Source organism: Cnephaeus nilssonii (genome assembly GCF_951640355.1).
Source record: "Cnephaeus nilssonii genome assembly, chromosome: X".
Taxonomy (NCBI): Eukaryota; Metazoa; Chordata; class Mammalia; order Chiroptera; family Vespertilionidae; genus Cnephaeus; species Cnephaeus nilssonii.
The window spans coordinates 73,036,281-73,054,476 of NC_137071.1; the positions used below are offsets into that span (position 1 = coordinate 73,036,281).

The 18,196-nt window shown below is 34.5% G+C and overlaps 1 protein-coding gene across 1 annotated transcript in view; it reads left to right on the forward strand.

The window, feature by feature from the left end:
• NRK (Nik related kinase) overlaps positions 1-17,781 on the forward strand; it is a gene marked incomplete at both ends in the record, with an annotated part of 210,912 nt that extends 193,131 nt beyond the window's left edge. The window contains 7 exons of the mRNA XM_079765591.1: positions 1,468-1,626; positions 6,370-6,474; positions 8,623-8,765; positions 9,055-9,204; positions 12,241-12,400; positions 16,136-16,275; positions 17,686-17,781. Coding sequence (XP_079621717.1) covers positions 1,468-1,626; positions 6,370-6,474; positions 8,623-8,765; positions 9,055-9,204; positions 12,241-12,400; positions 16,136-16,275; positions 17,686-17,781 — 953 coding nt within the window. The remainder of the gene's footprint in view (positions 1-1,467; positions 1,627-6,369; positions 6,475-8,622; positions 8,766-9,054; positions 9,205-12,240; positions 12,401-16,135; positions 16,276-17,685) is intronic.
• Positions 17,782-18,196: the final 415 nt, after the last annotated feature.

Here is an 18,196-nt window from a genome sequence, read left to right on the forward strand (position 1 = left end):
CAACGAAAATAATTTTATGGTTGGGGGTCATCACAACATGAGGAACTGTATTAAAGGGTCACGGCATTAGAAAGGTTGAGAACCACTGCTCTAAGACCTCTCCACTCTTTCCATATAGTAGTTGAATTTCTTAGCTTTGGTCAGTCTGAGCTTGAACCTTTCAGTATGAGAGACCAAGTATATGGATGTTAGTAATGTTAGCATTAAAATTGACTATAGGCCAAAGATGGCAGACAAAAGGACAGAAAAATTTTAAAAATGGTTTGAGTATAGAATAAAATTATGCTAAATACAGTCATTTAGATATGTTTATATACTCCCAGTCTATACCTAATAGCCATATTGTACATTGATTAATGTTTATCTATAGTCTTAAATATTATTAACTTTGCTTCAAGTTTTAGTAAGAGAAAAAAATCCTATATAGATGCTAAAACTTCACAATTTTTATCATGTTATACAGTCATCCATTTATAACTGCTTGATGTACATAAAAGCAACATTTAACAACATTTGAAAATACTTGGGTGGCTGGATAACACAGTGCTTTACTTTTTATTCAGCTTTCTCTAACCTAAATGTGCCATTTTTAATGCTTAAGATTTTTTCAAATGTGGATTATTTTTGCCTCAGATAGTATAGAGAACATCAGTGTAAAAATATGCCTAGTAGTTTAGAGCACACATTTATTTTACCATTTAAGAATAGAATGGCAACAGACATGGATGTCTGAATTCTAACACTGCTTTTTAAAGTATCACATAAAGCTATATTTAAGATTTATCTCATAAATAAGAATCATATTATTGGGCCTAGAAATCTTTTAATCATAAACCCTAAAATGAATATAAAGTCACTAAAAAGAAACATGAAATTTTAATGGCCAAGTTTTCCTGAAGGAATTATAAAATGTTGATGGGATTTATAATTAGAAAATTAATATTAAAAATAAATTGGGTTGAGAAAAAAAATAATAAAACCATTCAACTATTTTGTAAGTATTCCAAAATTAAAGAGCACAGAGAGATCCATCCCACTGTCCCTGAATGTCTAACAGTGAATACATTAGGCATCCCTCTCATTCATACCCAACACCAGGGACAGTTTCTCCATCTTTGAATCCTAGAAGGATCATGACTTAGATGAAAGCCAAGATACAAATGAATGGATGGTAATTCTGTTGCCTGCACAGTGGCAGGCTTAACCTGCCCCAAATAAATATTTTACATTCACTTCAGACAGGCACATAGGTAGCTGGTAGACACTTTTACTATCTTGTGGAAGTGAGAAACATCGCTATCACATTTACAAACTCCGAAGGGAAGACTGATGCAGTGTAGTTTTTTAAAAGTGCTTTTTACCTTAATGAAAACATTTGGTTACAAAGGCAAAATGCCTTTACTTTTTTATTCTTTTAGTATATGAAGAAAATAGATTGAAACACTGCATTGTACTTTAATCTGTCAGGCCATAAAAACAGACTTCGGGTGTATCATCTGACCTGGCTGAGGAACAAGATTTTGAATGATGATCCAGAAAGTAAAAGAAGACAAGTGGAAATGCTAAAGACAGAGGAAGCCTGCAAAGCTATTGATAAGTTGACAGGCTGTGAACACTTCAGTGTTCGTAAGTCCCATTTCATATTTACTATAGGTATACAAAATTTTATTCCCTTTACTTGGTGAAGTACATTGTTATGAAAGGCAGAGAAAGGGCAAAGTTTCAATTTCATATACAAAAATGAGTGCATTTCATTGCCACATTTTCCAGAATTTTTATGCCACAATTATGGCTGTTATTGAAAAAATATAAATTGACTGAAATAGCTATTGAAGTTAAATTTGGTTTACTTTCTCACCTTTCTTCCCTTCTCAGTCATTCTAATTACTCCATATAAACTATTATTTTCCTGTTTCTATATAACTTCAACTATATAATGCTTTAGTGTTTCTTCAATAACACATAAGATTATTTATATGACACTATCCTCTAAATAGCAATAAAATAGAATCACATAATAATTCCTTTTATTTTTAACTAGAGGCCTGGTTAATGAAATTTGTGCATGGGAGGGGGGTGTCCCTCAGCCCGGCCTGCACCCTCTCCAATCTGGGACGCTTAGGGGGGTGTCCAACTTCCGGGATGGGGCCTAAATTGTCAGTCGGACATCCCTCTCACAATCTGTGACCACTGGCTCCTAACTGCTTGCCTGCCTGATTGCCCCTAACTGCTTCTGCCTGCCAGCCTGTTCGCCTCCTAACTGCTCCCCTGCTGGCTTGATTGCCCGTAACTGCCCTCCCCTGCCAGCCTGATCACCCCCAACTGCCCTCCAATGCTGGGCTGATCACCCATAACCACCCTCCCCTGCCGCCACCTGCTTCCTCCTCCGGGCCCCGGCTCCACTGTGTGCATGGCCATCTTGTGGTGGACATCTTTGTGGCAGCCCTCTTGTGGCGGCCCTCTTCTGGTGGCCATTTTTGTGGTGGCCATCTTGTGGTGGCCATCTTGTGGCAGCCATCTTGTGGTGGCTATCTTGTGATGACATCACATGCGAGGGCCACCTAGGCTTTTATTAGTATAGGTTAGCAAATCCCTTTTAACACTGATGAGGAAAATTTACAATAAGTCAAAAGAAAAAGTCTCCTATGGTCTGCTGGCTCTTGCTCCCACTGTTGAGATTCATGAATATGATTGCGAAATATTTCCTGTCTGATTAGAATGTTTTCATATCCCTGCCTCTTCAAAATCATTCACTGTGAATGGAGTAACAACTCCAGGGTCTCAAAATCCTACTCTCAATCTGTCAACAACTGGGAAGTAATGTTATCTCATTTTGTTGTTTCTAAAGCAAATTTCCTCCACTCTCAGCCTTAATTTCCTTCTTTCCTCTTCACTAATTCCCCTTTAGGCAGAACTAGTGACATAAATAAGAGAAAGGTGGGATCACCTAGTATGAGTTGCATCAGAATATTTCTATCCTGACTAACCATTTCTGCTCCACATATAAAGAGGTTTTCCCAGAATAGATTTACATATATGTGTATATATATACACATACATCATTGAAGAGAGAAACGAGTACCTGAATTGGGCATTAAATAAATACATTACTTTCTTCTTCTAGTTTTATCTTTTTTAATGTTTTTTTTATTTATTTCAGAGAGAGAAAGGGAAAGGGAGAGAGGAATAGGAGCATCAATGATAATAGAGAATCACTGATCAGCTGCCTTCTGCATGTCCCTGACTAGGGATTGAGCCCATAACCCAGGCATGTGCCCTGACCAGAATCAAAGTGTGACCTCCTGATTTATGGGTCAGTGCTCAACCACTGAGCTACACTAACCAGGCTCTTCTAGTTTTATGTATCACTACTTTTCTTCAGAGTATATTATGTAAATTTTGTAACCAGAGGTGAATGACATCCCCAATATTAACCCAGAAGTTTACATTGAACTGCTTAATACCTACTTGTAAATATTTTAGTTCAATAAGAGAGAGTTTCCCAACTGGCATGGCTCAGTGGTTGAGTGCCAATCTGTGAATCAGAAGGTTGAGGTTTGATTCCAGATTAGGGCACATACCCAAGTTGCGGGCTTGATCCCCAGTGTGGGGCATGCAGGAGGCAGCAGATCGATGATTCTCTCTCATCATTGATGTTTTTATCTCTCTCTCCCTCTTTCTTCCTCTCTGAAATCAATAAAAATACATATTTTTTTAAAAAGAGAGAGAGAGTTAACCAACCATCTTGCAAATTTGGGCTCTTGGTATGCAGAAGGACTAGCTAAGTCTAGTTTTTCTGGCTGATCCCATTCTAACCCAACCCAGTTCTTATGAAAAACAAAAACATTTGCCCTACTGACAGATGGAGCAGTAGATTTCTTTTGCTTGTTGGGGGTTATTAATCATACTTCTTTGACCATCTTGGGAACAGTGCAAAAGAAAAAGAATGTGTGTGTGTGTGTGTGTGTGTGTGTGTGTGTGTGAGAGAGAGAGAGAGAGAGAGAGAGAGAGAGAGAGAGAGAGAGAGAGACCCTATTATATATTGGTCTCAGATGAAGTCTGGCTAGAGAGGACAGAAGTAATATCACTGCCAAGTAAGAGCACAAAGTATAAATCTAACAGGTAGGACAACATATCCTACAAGAGCCAAAAGGTCTAGCTGAGAACAAGCATATTTTTTCTATATTTATTTTCTTTAAAAAGCTATTGAAATAATTCACATACCATAAAGTATACCTATTTAAAAGTATACAATTTTAGTATACTTATAGAGTTGTGTAATAACCATCACCGTAATCTAATTTTCATTGTCCACCCCAAATAAAACCCCATAGCCATTAGCAGCCTCTCCACATTCAATTAGTCTTATATTCACATTATTCTCCTCACAATCCTAGGTAATGTTGCCTGATGGTCCTTGGCTCCAGTTAAATGCCAACAGGCATTCCCATTTTGGGATGCAGTGAAAAACGAAACTTTATTCAGTGCATACAGCCAATTGTGATAAGTTATGGCTAGCACAGCTGTGGAACAGCTCAATTGTATTACAGCTCAATTATGAAGCATAATGGCTGTGAAACAGCATGGCTGTAAGGAGGCCTTGGGGAGAGGCATTGAGCAATACAGCCCTGGGAGGGACAGCCCTGGGGTTAGTTCCCTTTCAGGCTAGACAGATATACTCTGATCTCTCCACCTGGTCTTAGGTGTTTCAGCTCCATCTAGGGAAATGTGGTCTTTAACCTTCAATGAAAAGTGAAAGTGCGCTATCCAAAGGAAAGGAGGGCTGACTTATATAGACAGAAGTCCCCACACCTGGTCCAAGATTTGTCCATCCACATGCAAATTAGCACTTAAAATCCTATCATTTTGGGCCCAAAGGCAATATCCTGATTGGTCAATTGGGCCCACTCTGATTGGTTGGTGAAAAATGCTAATATGGATATAGCTGTGCAACTCCAATTGGATGGAGAAAGCCTCAGTCCTATTGAATGAAATACAAATTCCATAAATTTCTTTATAAGGGCTGGTTCAGCTGTCAGGAACACACTGCAGTTAGGCAGTTCATTGTAGGCTTCTTCCTGAAGTGCACTTTGTGCGGAATACTCTTATTTAGAAACAGCTACTAGACTCTGTTTTTAAATTTGAGCCAAGTTAGCCACTAGGAGCCTTTCTTGGTAGGTATCTTCTTTCTCAGGGTTCACATTAACCACTTATCTACTTTATTTTGCTATAAATTTGTCTATTCTGGACAACTTATTTAAATGCAATCATACATTATGTGGTTTTTTTATGAGAGGCTTCTGTCACTTATATTTTCAAGGTTCATTCATCCTGTTGGTGTGGTGGGGTTTTTTTGTGTGTTTTTTATGGGGGGGGTTGCTGTTTAATCACTTATTGCACATATTTCAATTCAGAAAAATCTATTTTGTTTTCTGTATTCAAAATTTTAGCATTCCATTTGAGAACATTGCCATTCATTATGATTTATTTTTATTCTTTTTAGTCCTTTTCTGTGTTGCTCACCTTTTAGCATGCATTCTATAGTTGAGGCAAAAGTAGGTTTACAGTTGTGAGTATACAGAGTTTATTCTTGTATTATTATTTATTAGTAATTGTATTATTTTCCATATGAACAACTTTAAAGATACTTTAACCCAACTCTTTTGTATGTGGATATTCAATTCTCCCAGTAGCATTTATTGAAAAGTCTATTCTTTCCTAATTGAATGGTCTTGACATCATTGGCCAAAGGTGTATTGATTTATTTGTAGATTCCAAATAATTCTCCATTGATCTATATGCCTATCTTTATGCTAATACTACGCTGTTTTAATTAGTGTAGCTTGTAGTAAGTTTGAAATTGGGAAGTATGAGTTCCCAAACTTTTTCTTCTTTATCAAGATTGTTTTGGCTATGTTGGCCTCTTTCAATTCCATGTGAATTTTAGAACCAGCATTAGCATTTCTGCATAAAAAGTCATTAGGATTTCAAGAGAGATTGCTTTTAATATGTAGATCACTTTGGGGAGTATTGCTCTCTTAACAACATTAAGTCTACCCATGCATAAACAAAAGAAGTCTTCCCGTTTATTTAGGGCTTCTTTAATTTCTTTGAACACTGTTCTGTAGTTTGCAGTGTACAATTTAGAGTGCTTTTGAAGGCTAATGCTTACACTCCATTAAATTACACAATGATTTTGTTGCCTTGGTGGGGGGAGCAACAAATTGTAACCAGATAACTTTTCTAAAAATATATGATCTGTGGTCTTACATTGTGATTTTAGCATTTTCAATAACAAATATAAATACTTACTTGAGTGTTCTTGTTAACTCTGTGGCATTGTTACTTCTTTGTATTTTATCATTGTAGTCCAACATGAAGAAACAACATATATTGCAATTGCTTTGAAATCATCAATTCACCTTTATGCATGGGCACCGAAGTCCTTTGATGAAAGCACTGCTATTAAAGTGAGTGGTCACCTTTTCTTTTGATAATGTTTTTCTTTTGAAAAATTGTAAATAGAAAAATATATTTTAGAATATAGTAGCAGAAATATATACCATTCTTCTAGTTATTTTAATTTGGATATACCATGTCAATCATTATCATTTAACCATTTTTAGACAATTCACAGGCACCAAAGCAAAGTGGAGGGAAATCCCTGATACCTACCATTAGAGGACCTCACCACCATCTCCTCACTCCCAATTTCCTGCAGTCACATAAAGACCTTCTCTTCTAGAGCCCCAACACAGGCTTTGTATGCCATCCCAATGACTTGAAATGGAGAAAGTCCCTGTCCAATTTTAGTGTAGGGTGGAGAGCAAATGGAGAAGAAGACAAGGCTTGGCAATATTAGAGGGTGGAATCCAATGGTAGAGGGATGAAGGAAGAGAAAGCCTTTACTTTAATTACCACGGCTACAATAGATAGGGATGGGAAGAGAAATGTGGGTCTATATGCCTTCCAGGCTGAAACTCCAAATACATTTCTCTCTAGAAATATTGCAATGAATGGTGCTTAGGCTTATTTTGATTACCAGTACTATTTCTATTTTTATATGATTTAACTGAACTTCTATTGATTAGCCTCTTTTTCTTCTTTCTTTCTTTCTTTCTTTCTTTCTTTCTTTCTTTCTTTCTTTCTTTCTTTCTTCTTCTTTCTTTCTTTCTTTCTTTCTTTCTTTCTTTCTTCTTTCTTTCTATTGATTAAGGTATTACACATGTGTCCTTACCTCCCCATTACCCCCTAACCCCCCCACTCATGCCCTCTTAAGGTAACCATTTCGCATCCCAAACAATTAGGTTGCAGATGAGTGTGTTTTTTTTTTAATTTCTTGATTGATTAAGGTATCACATATTTGTCCTCATCCTCCCATTCCCATCCCACACCCCTCCCCACACATGCCCCCACCCCCCTGTTGTCCTTAACTGCTGGTTAGGCTCATATGCTTGCACACAAGTCCGTTGGTTGATCTCTCCCCTTTACCCACACCCTCCCCTACCCTCCCTCTGAGGCCCAACAGTCTGATTCATGCCTCCTTGTTTCTGGGTCTGTTCTTGTTCATCAGTCTATGTTGTTCATTATTTCCCCTAGATGAGTGATATCATGTGCTATTAGAAATACACTTATAAGAACCGAAAATGAGACAAGCAATAATGATTATGGTGACAGGCAAATGAATCTGTCTGTAGTGAGTTTCTTTCTGGGCCAACAGTTCTTTTGAGTTTTTAATCTAATTTTATAAACTGGGGACTCCTTTTATCTATAATGTCTTTTTATAATGCTCCAGAATTCTACTTAAATAGGATTATTTTATACTTAGTCTATAGTATTGAGGACTGATTAATAAATTAGCAGTATTATATAAAGTCTTAATCTAGGGTGTATGTCAGAATTGTCCGGCGCATTTGCTAAAAGTTTAGATCTCAGACACAACCCCAGGCCAATTAGTAGGTCTAAAGTGGGGTCTGGAAATCTATATATTTAGCAAATGTTCCAGATATTTTTGAGCAAGTTGGTCCATCTACAATTTTTTTACATCATGATAGACCTCATCCAGGTATTTATGAAATACTTTTGTATATTAGGTCAGGATCTCTTCACATGATATATTTTGTAGGACAAAACTTATCACAAATCACATGTATACAATAAAGATAAGCTAATTTTTATGACTGCCCCTCAATGTCTATTTGCAAAATAAATATATTCTTTTATAAGTAATATAGAACACTATACAGACAGTCTGGGCCTGCCCTTCCAAAGTCACATCCCTGATCTGATCTCCCTAAACTGGGCTTTGGTTTGGCTGTCAGTATTTGGATGTGGATTTGTTCTTGGGTGTCTACTGATTGGTCAGAGCTGCCTGGTATGGAGCTAGAAAGCAAAGAAGATAAGTACCAACAGTCTGTCTAGCCTGTTACACAGTTCCTAGTTCAAGTCCTCATTCCAATGCTTCAACCCGAATCCAGTGGTGCCCAGTCCTCCACTGTGACCTGAACTTGGTGATAAATCCAGTTTGGCTTTTTATTTCATTGAACTAGCAACCATAGGAGCCTAGAGTACATCCAGTTTATGGTAGGTTAACATGTCTGGCCTTTTTCATTCCCTACCAAGTATGCATTGATCAATCAGCAGACTCCAAAGGAGACTACATGTCCTATGAAGCCTGTATACGAATTCTGGCAAAAATGCAGGCAGCTGATCCAGCGAACCATTTTAAGAGACCAGATGAGCTCCTTCATTTGCTAAAGCTCAAGGCAAGGAATTTAAAGACAGAAAACAGAGTTCAGAGTCCTACAAGTCTCTTATGATTATTAAAGACTTGACCTTCAAAGGGAAACTCAATATTTAAGATTAAATATAATTATGTTCTGATTGTAGTACCAGATCTAATAAAAGTTACAATACAGAGGTCTCTAAATACATTATGTGATTTTTTTTTACAATCACCTTGGTTTTATAAACCTGTTAAGCAAAGGGCAGGGAAATTTTTGCCTTAGAGTGTCATTTTTGGCCTTTTGGCCATATTTGCTTTTGTATCTACAGGTATTTCCAACACTTGGTCATAAGCCAATAACAGTTGACCTGGCTATTGGTTCTGAAAAAAGACTAAAGATTTTCTTCAGCTCAGCAAATGGATATCACATCATTGATGCAGAATCTGAGGTTATGTCTGATGTGACCCTGCCAAATAATGTAAGATCCTTGAAAAGTATTGTTTATCACAATTTGAGTTTTTCACAACTGTCAAACTCTTAAAGAAATAAAAATATGATTATCAATATCTATACTGGAATTGAGACCTCAAAAGTAAGTATAGAGTGCCAGGAAGTAGTAATGTATAAACAAAAATCACTGATGGTTTCTTAGTCCAGATAACTAAATCTGTTCTATAGACAAATAGTGTTTGTCTAGCACAATGTTTTATGTTTTTTTTTAAATGAACAGAGTTTACACTTAAAAATTTGGACTTCTATTGATAAACCAAAAGATCTGACTACATTAGACCCACATTACTATCTAATCATTATCTATTGGAAATTATTTGTGCCTGCCTCCTTTTAGATGGAATAAATGCTATACATTCTCTATCCATTTATTTTTATGTATTTATAATAACTGGCACTAACAGGTATATGAGTTTGCATTCCTTACTTCAGTCTTTCTGCAACCCATAATGCATTAAAAGAGTCTCTAAAAAATACACCACCAGTATTGCAACAGTATTATGTATATCACCCTTCTTTATTCAGATTGTAGTACTTTAACTGTGATATATAAAAATTATCATAAAAACTTCTCTTGTAGCATCAATTATAGTTAAAATTTCTGATCAAAGGATTCAGCATTTAAAAATCTAATTCACCTCAACTCTTAAATAATTGTAAATAATAAAAATATGACACATCAAAGAAATGGGGAGTTGTAAAAACACTATATACATTATTTATATAAAAATCTAAACATAACATAATAGCCCTCCACAAGCATGCTATACAAAATATAATTATGTTGTGTCTCAAATTTGTTGATAGCAATGATATTTGTCCTACTGAAAAAGGAAGGGCTGAACCAACAAATCTGCTTCACCTTTTCTTAATTCCCCAGTTTGTCAACAAGTAAAATTTTAGCAATTTAACATTATACAAAAGTCCAAGAGAATACTTTCCGTACTTTTAAATCACTGTAGTAATCTGATATTTTGCATAACATTCAGGATTATTTCATACATCTCTAAAAAATCACATAGATCATTAGTAGAGACATTGTTAAAAGTTTGGTCATATGAACAATATAATTAACTGATCACTCAGTAGTCATCTATGATTATGTAGAAATCACCCTGTTTATAATATGGAAAATACTGAACCAAGCCATGCTAAAGCCACTTAAATATCAGTGCAAGTGCAAGTTCATTTTTATTTAAATATTATAGTACTCTTAGGTTGGGGTATCTCCCATAGCTTCCTGCATCTTATTTTTATTTATTTTTTAAAATATATTTTATTGATTTTTTTTTTACAGAGAGGAAGGGAGAGGTATAGAGAGCTAGAAACATCGATGAGAGAGAAACACCGATCAGCTGCCTCCTGCACACCCCCCACTGGGGATGTGCCCGCAACCAAGGTACATGCCCTTGACTGGAATCGAACCTGGGACCCTTGAGTCCGCAGGTCGACGCTCTATCCACTGAGCCAAACCGGTCCCGGCTGCATCTTATTTTTAAATGTCATGTCAGATAGTGTTATTTTGAAGCTAGTACAGTATTGAACATTGAAGCACTTGTCCAAGTTTACACTTACAGTATTTCAAAGAGTTCAAGGAGATTAAACCCAAGTTCCACTTGACTATTAAGCAAGGAGAATTATTTGCTTTTGAAAGCAATCAGGTAATTATTGTAGAAGCAAGGAGAGAAGATGAGTTTAAAAAAAAAACAACACTTTTCTGACCTAATTAGGATATCTCAAGTATATTCAAAAATAGTATTTTTAGCTAAGCACCCTAGTGTCTTGGCCCATTAAATGAGAAAGGTCTCTAATATAAGGTTGGGGAGAGTGTTTTCTGAAACAGCATGTACTAAAAATAATATTTTTTTTCAAGAGTGCTAGATTACAAATGCTATAATGCTACAAGGAAGCCATGTGTACTAAAGAATATGTGGTTACTTTAAGAACTATCTGAGAAGCAAGAGAACTACCTCTCAGGCTGTCTGGATTTACAGCAGTCCACCTTTATTCGAAACAAATTTTCTTGAGGCAAAGTTCTTTCTTGCAATTTCTTTTTCTCTCTTCCTTCATCTATTTTCTGATTCAATTGCTCATGCTAGTGCCCAGGGAACGCATAAAAATTGCTTTTCGACTCTGGGTCCCCATTTTGGTTTTAAGGATTGTTGTTGCTGAGACATGGCCTCAAGCACTTGGCCTGAGCACACTGGGTTTGGCAAGTATAATTTCTGAGCTTTCTTTCTTTAATTTTACTAATATGGAGAAATGATAGAGGAATGTAATTGTTCATTTCTCAGGAAAATACTATCAACATAACAATGTCTGTAGTTTAAGTAAATTTTGTCACATTGTTTTACGCATCATGAAATTTAGAAAATCTTAGATATTTCTGATCATTTGATATTGTCACTTAATACATCTCTGAATTTGTGTATTGAAGGTATTTTAATATTTTATTAATTGGAAAATAAATCCTACATTTTTGTGAAGGAAGGATGACATATTTCAAGCAGTGAAGAATATTATAAAACTGCCCCTTATAAATATTATAAGTTCAAGCTATTTTTAAGTTATTTTTTTCTGATTTGAATGAGTTGGTGTATAATCAGTTGTTGTGTATTTTACTTGATTCATGCATTAATTACTAAAGTATTAATTAATGTCCTGAAATCCAACTCCATAACAAGTAATAATGATTCTATCATTATTCATAATACTTTGTGAAATTTCATTGAATTTCTGTATGTTGGAAATAAATCTCTGCTTTTTTCAAACAAAGATTTCTCTTAAATATAAAGAATAATATTAAAAAGAGATGACTTTATGACATAAGGAAGGTTCTTTTTAAGTGTTGGATAACATGCTGTTTAATATTGAGATAAAAATTTGTCTTCCTCCCTGCACTTTGAGCCCCCTTTTAATCTTTATTGCTCAACCAATCTGTATCAATTAAAGTAGTAGTGATCAAATTTTTGGACATATAAATCCTTATGAAACATAATTCCAGCCCCTGGAAATCATTATACCACAGAATATCATCATTTTACCTGATTCTTTGGGAATTGGCATGATGCTCACCTTCAATGCTGAAGCCCTTTCTATGGAAGCAAATGAACAACTCTTTAAGAAGATCCTTGAAGTGTGGAAAGATATACCATCTTCAGTAGGTAGGTATAAAATTTTTCCTCTTTCACATGATGCCATAGAAGCTTCCATTTTCTGATATATCACATTTTTTTTCAAAGCATATAGAGTTAATTTAGGATACTGCATAGTTGTTCCCTTAGTGAGGTGATGTATGTTTGTTATATGCTTAATAAATCCACAACCTATAACAGAGAGACTGATTTTGGCTTAATTGTTCATTTGCAATAATATTATAAGTAAAATAAGAAAGGAATTTATTTCCGCAATGATGTATAATTGTATTTTAACTCCCTTTGCTTGCAGATTTTACACAGATGTTGAAAATGTTTCATCCTATCACATTTACTTTGGGGTTTACCTTTTTCTGAGAATACTGACAAATAGTCATAAAAGAAGAGAAAAATGTTTCTATTTCATATAGTCAATAGTGTTCTGTTTATTGAGTAATAGTCTCATGAAGAATTAAATACACACTGAATATGTGACATATTGGTTGTCACTAAGATTTCATCATCCTTCATTTACGAAGAGATAAATATGACTTACTGGAATGCCTATTAGGTACCACCCAGATGGCAAAGTAAAGAAAACTGCCTTTTAATCTTCATCAGTCCAGCATATTTTTTCTTACTGACCAATACAGGACTGCAGATCTGAGAAATCTGAATAATTTGAGATTTGTGTATATGTCTCTGAGACTACAGAGGTGATTCTAGATAGGAAACAGAATGTATATGAACAGTGAAAATATTAGAGAGAATAGAATGGTCTGATGGAGGATAAATGTTCCTGGAAGGGGAAGGAGTTTAAAGAAGCAAATGAAGAAGGGGAGAGGGGGAGAGAGAAAAAAAATAGAAAAAAAATAGAGAAAGGTAGTTTGTCAATAGAGAAGCCAGAAGCTTCTGAAATCTCTATTAAAGGGCTAAATGTGATCCTCATGTGGCTATAAAGACCAGTTTAAAAGAACTGCTTTTTAATTCACATTTTTTTTCATTATGGGATGATAGCACTTTGCATGGTGTCTGCAGAATCCTTTATTTTTCGTACATATTGTTAATGATTGTCCTGAAAATCTCCTCCAATTGCTTCAAACAGGTAAGAACCCACAGAGGGTTTAAAGCCATTTTAAGTGATGGAAGGTAAATGCTTACAATATAATTAATAGACCCAGGGCAAAGGAAACTGAAAATAATGAATCTTTATCTAACCATTACACTGGTACTTTTTGTTCAATTTGATAATCAGAAACTGAAATAAGAAAATTCCATTCAAATGTGTAACGGAACAAACCTCTAGTATATATGCCATTAGGCAATCATAAGAATCAAAGGGTTCTTAAAAAGTCATCTGGTATAGCTCTTGTCCTTAAGACAGCTTCTGACCTAAAACAAAAAAGATACTTTAGTTGTTAGAATTTGAAAATCATCTCTTTATATGTAAAATAAATTATAGCACTATAAGAACATGATATTTTGGTTTGTGTATTAAGGGCATTTTGAGGGTATACTGAAGACTACAGTATAATACTGATATTAAAGAAATAAATCATTTCTTTTTCTATCTAAAAACAACTGCTTTGTTATTTAAAGCTAACCTAGATCCAGATTTCCCCAATCTGAATTTTACATTTTCTTGAGATATACTAAATGTGTTAAATAATAAGATCATTTCTCTAGATATTCAAATACATATAGAAGCTTAACAATCACAGCAAATATCACTAACCATTCCAACCCAAATCATTAGATTCTACCTCATAAGCAGGCTAACTCAGTAGCTAGGTTAAGTGGCAGATTAGTGTGTTTCAAAATTAAGTCGGAAATCATGTAATGCCATATGAACTGTGTACTTGACTCAGCAAGTAAGCTGTGCATTAAGTTTAGAAATTTTTGCTCTCTGTGGTTGTTGACAAAAATTCAATTTTAATGACGTATTCACATAGGTGAAAAAATTCAAATCTGAATATACAAAAAAACTAATACTTGTTCCCATCACTCAAGCTATGTATTCACATAACTTTCCTTATATCTGGAGTGATTTTAATTCTAGTCTGAAATTGGGCTTGTGAAAGCTCCTTTCAGGAGACCATTGTCTCAATAAAATATGGTTGCAATTTAATTAGAAGATTATGTCAATTTCATGTGCATAAATATTTGGAAATGTAATATAAAAGGAAGCAAGAAATAATAAATTCTTGCTAAGTTTTATTTGAGAGATTCAAAATGGCTCACACTGCCTATGAGAAGTCAGTTTCATAAAAGTTTAATAATTTTTCATGAATCTTTTTATGCATTTTACATACTTATGTATAGGCCAGTAAAATTTTGGTTTATTTATTTATTCATTTATTTATTCAATGTTTATTCTTTTATTGAATCTATTGGAGTTACATTGGTTACTAAAATTATATAGTTTTAAGGTGTACAATTCTATAATACATTATCTGTATATTCTTTGTTCACCTCCCATGTCATGTTTCTTTCCATTACCATTTCTCCCCCATTTTCCCTCTCTTACTTCCCCAACCCCATTTCTCTCTGGTAATGACCATACTGTTGTCTCTCAATGAGGTTTGGGGTAGTTTGTTTAATCCTTTCACCATTTTTTACTCAGTCCCCCCCCCCAACACCCTCCCTTCTGAAAACCATGATTCTGTTTCTATTTTGTTCACCAGTTTATTTTGTTCATTAGAATCCACATATAAGTGAAATCATATGGTATTTGTCTTTCTCTGACTGGCTCACTTCACTTTGCATAATACTCTCTAGGTCCATTCTTATCCTCGAACTTATGCGGCCAGATAAAGGAAAAATTTAATTATGTTATCATTATATCAACTCAGATTTTATTGACTTTATAATAGAAGAAAATGAATTGAATTCTAATTTTAATCATGTTAATATGAAAATGAAGGAATCTTGTTTTAGTGTTTTCTAAACTATTTTAACTTGACTTAAAATGTTGATGTTTTAAGTGCAGGATTATATTTATTTAGGGAAATTTGCCTCCCCATAAAGTACATAAAGAATATCAACTTGAAAGTTAAACATTTGACAATAATACTGCCCCCCTGTGTCAAAAATACCTTACAGCACCAGCTGACAGTATGGCTATTACATAATTAGGTTTTCTACTTTAAAGCAATTGTCATAAGCTTTATTGTCACCAAGTAAAATAAAACCGGTTATAAAAATTGAAATTTTATAAAAATTTCCTGAGAAAGAAAAAGAATTAACAGTATCAAATTAGCTTTAGTTCTCTTTATAACATAGTAATTCATTAAACTAAATTAGAGTTGCTAAAGTCATTATTTGAGCAGGTCATTTTTAACAGTTTTAATTTTGAAAAGTTCGTCAGTTTTCCATGTATGTTACTTGAACACAATTACAAATCCTATGGAATGTACCTCAACTAGATTGTAAAAAGAAGAATGGTTGTGGGTAGATTTGACTTTCTATCAACAGGGTAGAATCAATCCTTAGCTTTTTTTCTGTAATATTAGAGAATATGAGTAGCAAAATTAATTGAGATCTAGTTATTCAGCATTAATCACTATGCTAACAATAAATAGCTGGTTTAAACACCATTGCTAAGCAGCATAATGGCCAAATGACTGACTATAGAAAGAGGTAATAAAGTGTTTACCTGAACTGTAATAATCAGCTCCTTAATAATCAAATAGTGGCTGTGGTTATAATTTTCTATCTCTGTTAGAAGTATTTTGTGTTTTTATATTTTTTTATTTTTTATTGTAGCTTATGAATGTACACAGCGAACCACAGGATGGGGTCAAAAGGCCATTGAAGTTCGCTCTTTGCAATCAAGGCTTCTAGAAAGTGAACTGAAGCGCAGGTCAATTAAGAAGCTGAGATTTCTGTGTACCCGAGGTGACAAGGTAATATATCCTCCAGTTAAAGAAAAAAATAAAGAAAGCAATGAAAATTAACTAAAGAAATTACTACTTTTAAAGCTACATTTAATCTTCAAGATTGGCTATTATTTTGTCCATTTTACAAGAAAGAAAAATAAAATTGAAATTTGACTATTAGTGTAATGTAATCAATTTTATCAACCCAGACAGTTTAGGTGGAAAATGCATTGATTAAAATCATTACAGTCCTTATATTATGAGAAATAATAATGAGAAAAAATAATCCTAATAGGACTAGGAAATAATCACATTTAGAAGAGATTACAGAAGATTCCACTTAATATCAGAACAGCCCAGGTAAAGCAATGTGCTTCGAGGAAAGGTACTAGTTTTCAATATATAGTAATATAATGGCAAGAACTGGTGTTTGAAGTCAGATAGACTTAAGATGCAGTACTGGCTTTGCTGCCTGACTAGGTGTAAGAACCTTGAAGTTTGAGTTATCTTTCTGGGCCTTAGTTTCTTCATCTCCTTTCTAATTATGTTTATTTATGGTATATGTTTCTCTCTAAGCCAATCAGTTTAGCTCATAATATCAATTTATTGATGTCAGTGCATTCCATGACAGAGAAAATTAAAATTGTACCAAGTAGAAAATTTCATAAAAACCAGCAACAATGGTGAACAACATCAAAATAATTTAATTATTTCCTTATATTTAAAAAAGGAAAGTCAACAATAAAAGTTGATTTTTTTAAGCAAATAATTGTTAACCAAAGTAATCAAAAACTTTACCAGATAATTGTCACCTACACAAAAACTAATTGTGTTTAAACATAGTGCCATTTTGTAGAATACTGGAGGCCTGGTGCACAAAATTCATGCACTCAGAGGGTAGGGTCCCTCAGCCCGGATTGCAAGAAGGTGCAGGCCAAGTCGAGGGACCCAACCTGTGCATGATGGGGCCGGGGAAGGATGCAGGAGGTTGGCCAGCCAGGAAAGGACCACTGGAGGGCTCCAGGGCTTGTCTGGCCTGTCTCGCTCAGTCTCGATCTGCCAAACCCCAGCAGCAAGCTAACCTATTGGTCAGAGTGTCTGCCCCCTGGTGGTCAGTGCATGTCATAGTGAGCGGTTAAGCAGCCTTAGCATATCATTAGCATATTACACTTTGATTGGTTGAATGGATGACTGGACACTTAGCATATTAGGCTTTTATTATATAGGATGGTAAAAGGTTGTTTTTTAAAATATATGTAGACTACATTCTATTTTAAAATTCTTAGTCTTTAATTTGAGAAAACTATTCTGAAAAGCAGTATAGCATAATATTTTAAGTGATTGATGCAGATAAATTGAAATTATAATTGTGTCTAAGAAATATCAGGTTACAATGTACTAAACAATTGCTGATGGTGTTTTTCTTTCTTTTTAAAGCTATTCTTTACCTCTACTTTGCGCAATCGCCACAGCCGGGTTTACTTTATGACCCTTGGAAAACTTGAAGAGCTCCAAAGCAATTATGATGTTTAAAAGATTACGATGATTGATTACAACATTTACAAACATCATAAATATGTAATTTGCATCTTAAAATTTCTGAGATTAAATTAGCATTCAGTTTTATTATTAGTAAAATGTTAAATCACAAACTTTACTTTTAATGTAGCACATAATAGTTCTAATGAGATATGCAGCTTTATATATAAAATTAACTATAGCAAGCTCTATGTACTCCAATGGTGTACAATATCTTTTGCACAAACTTTGTAACTTTTGTTACTGTGAATTCAAGCATTATTCTTTGGACAGTTTGGACAGTATCTATATTCAGATTTTATAACATGGAGTAAAGAAACCTGTAATGAGTTAGATTTCAAGTAGTTTTCAAAAGAATTGGCACTGAATGAGCTTTTTCAGAAAAAAGTAAGAGTAGAAATGAACCTTA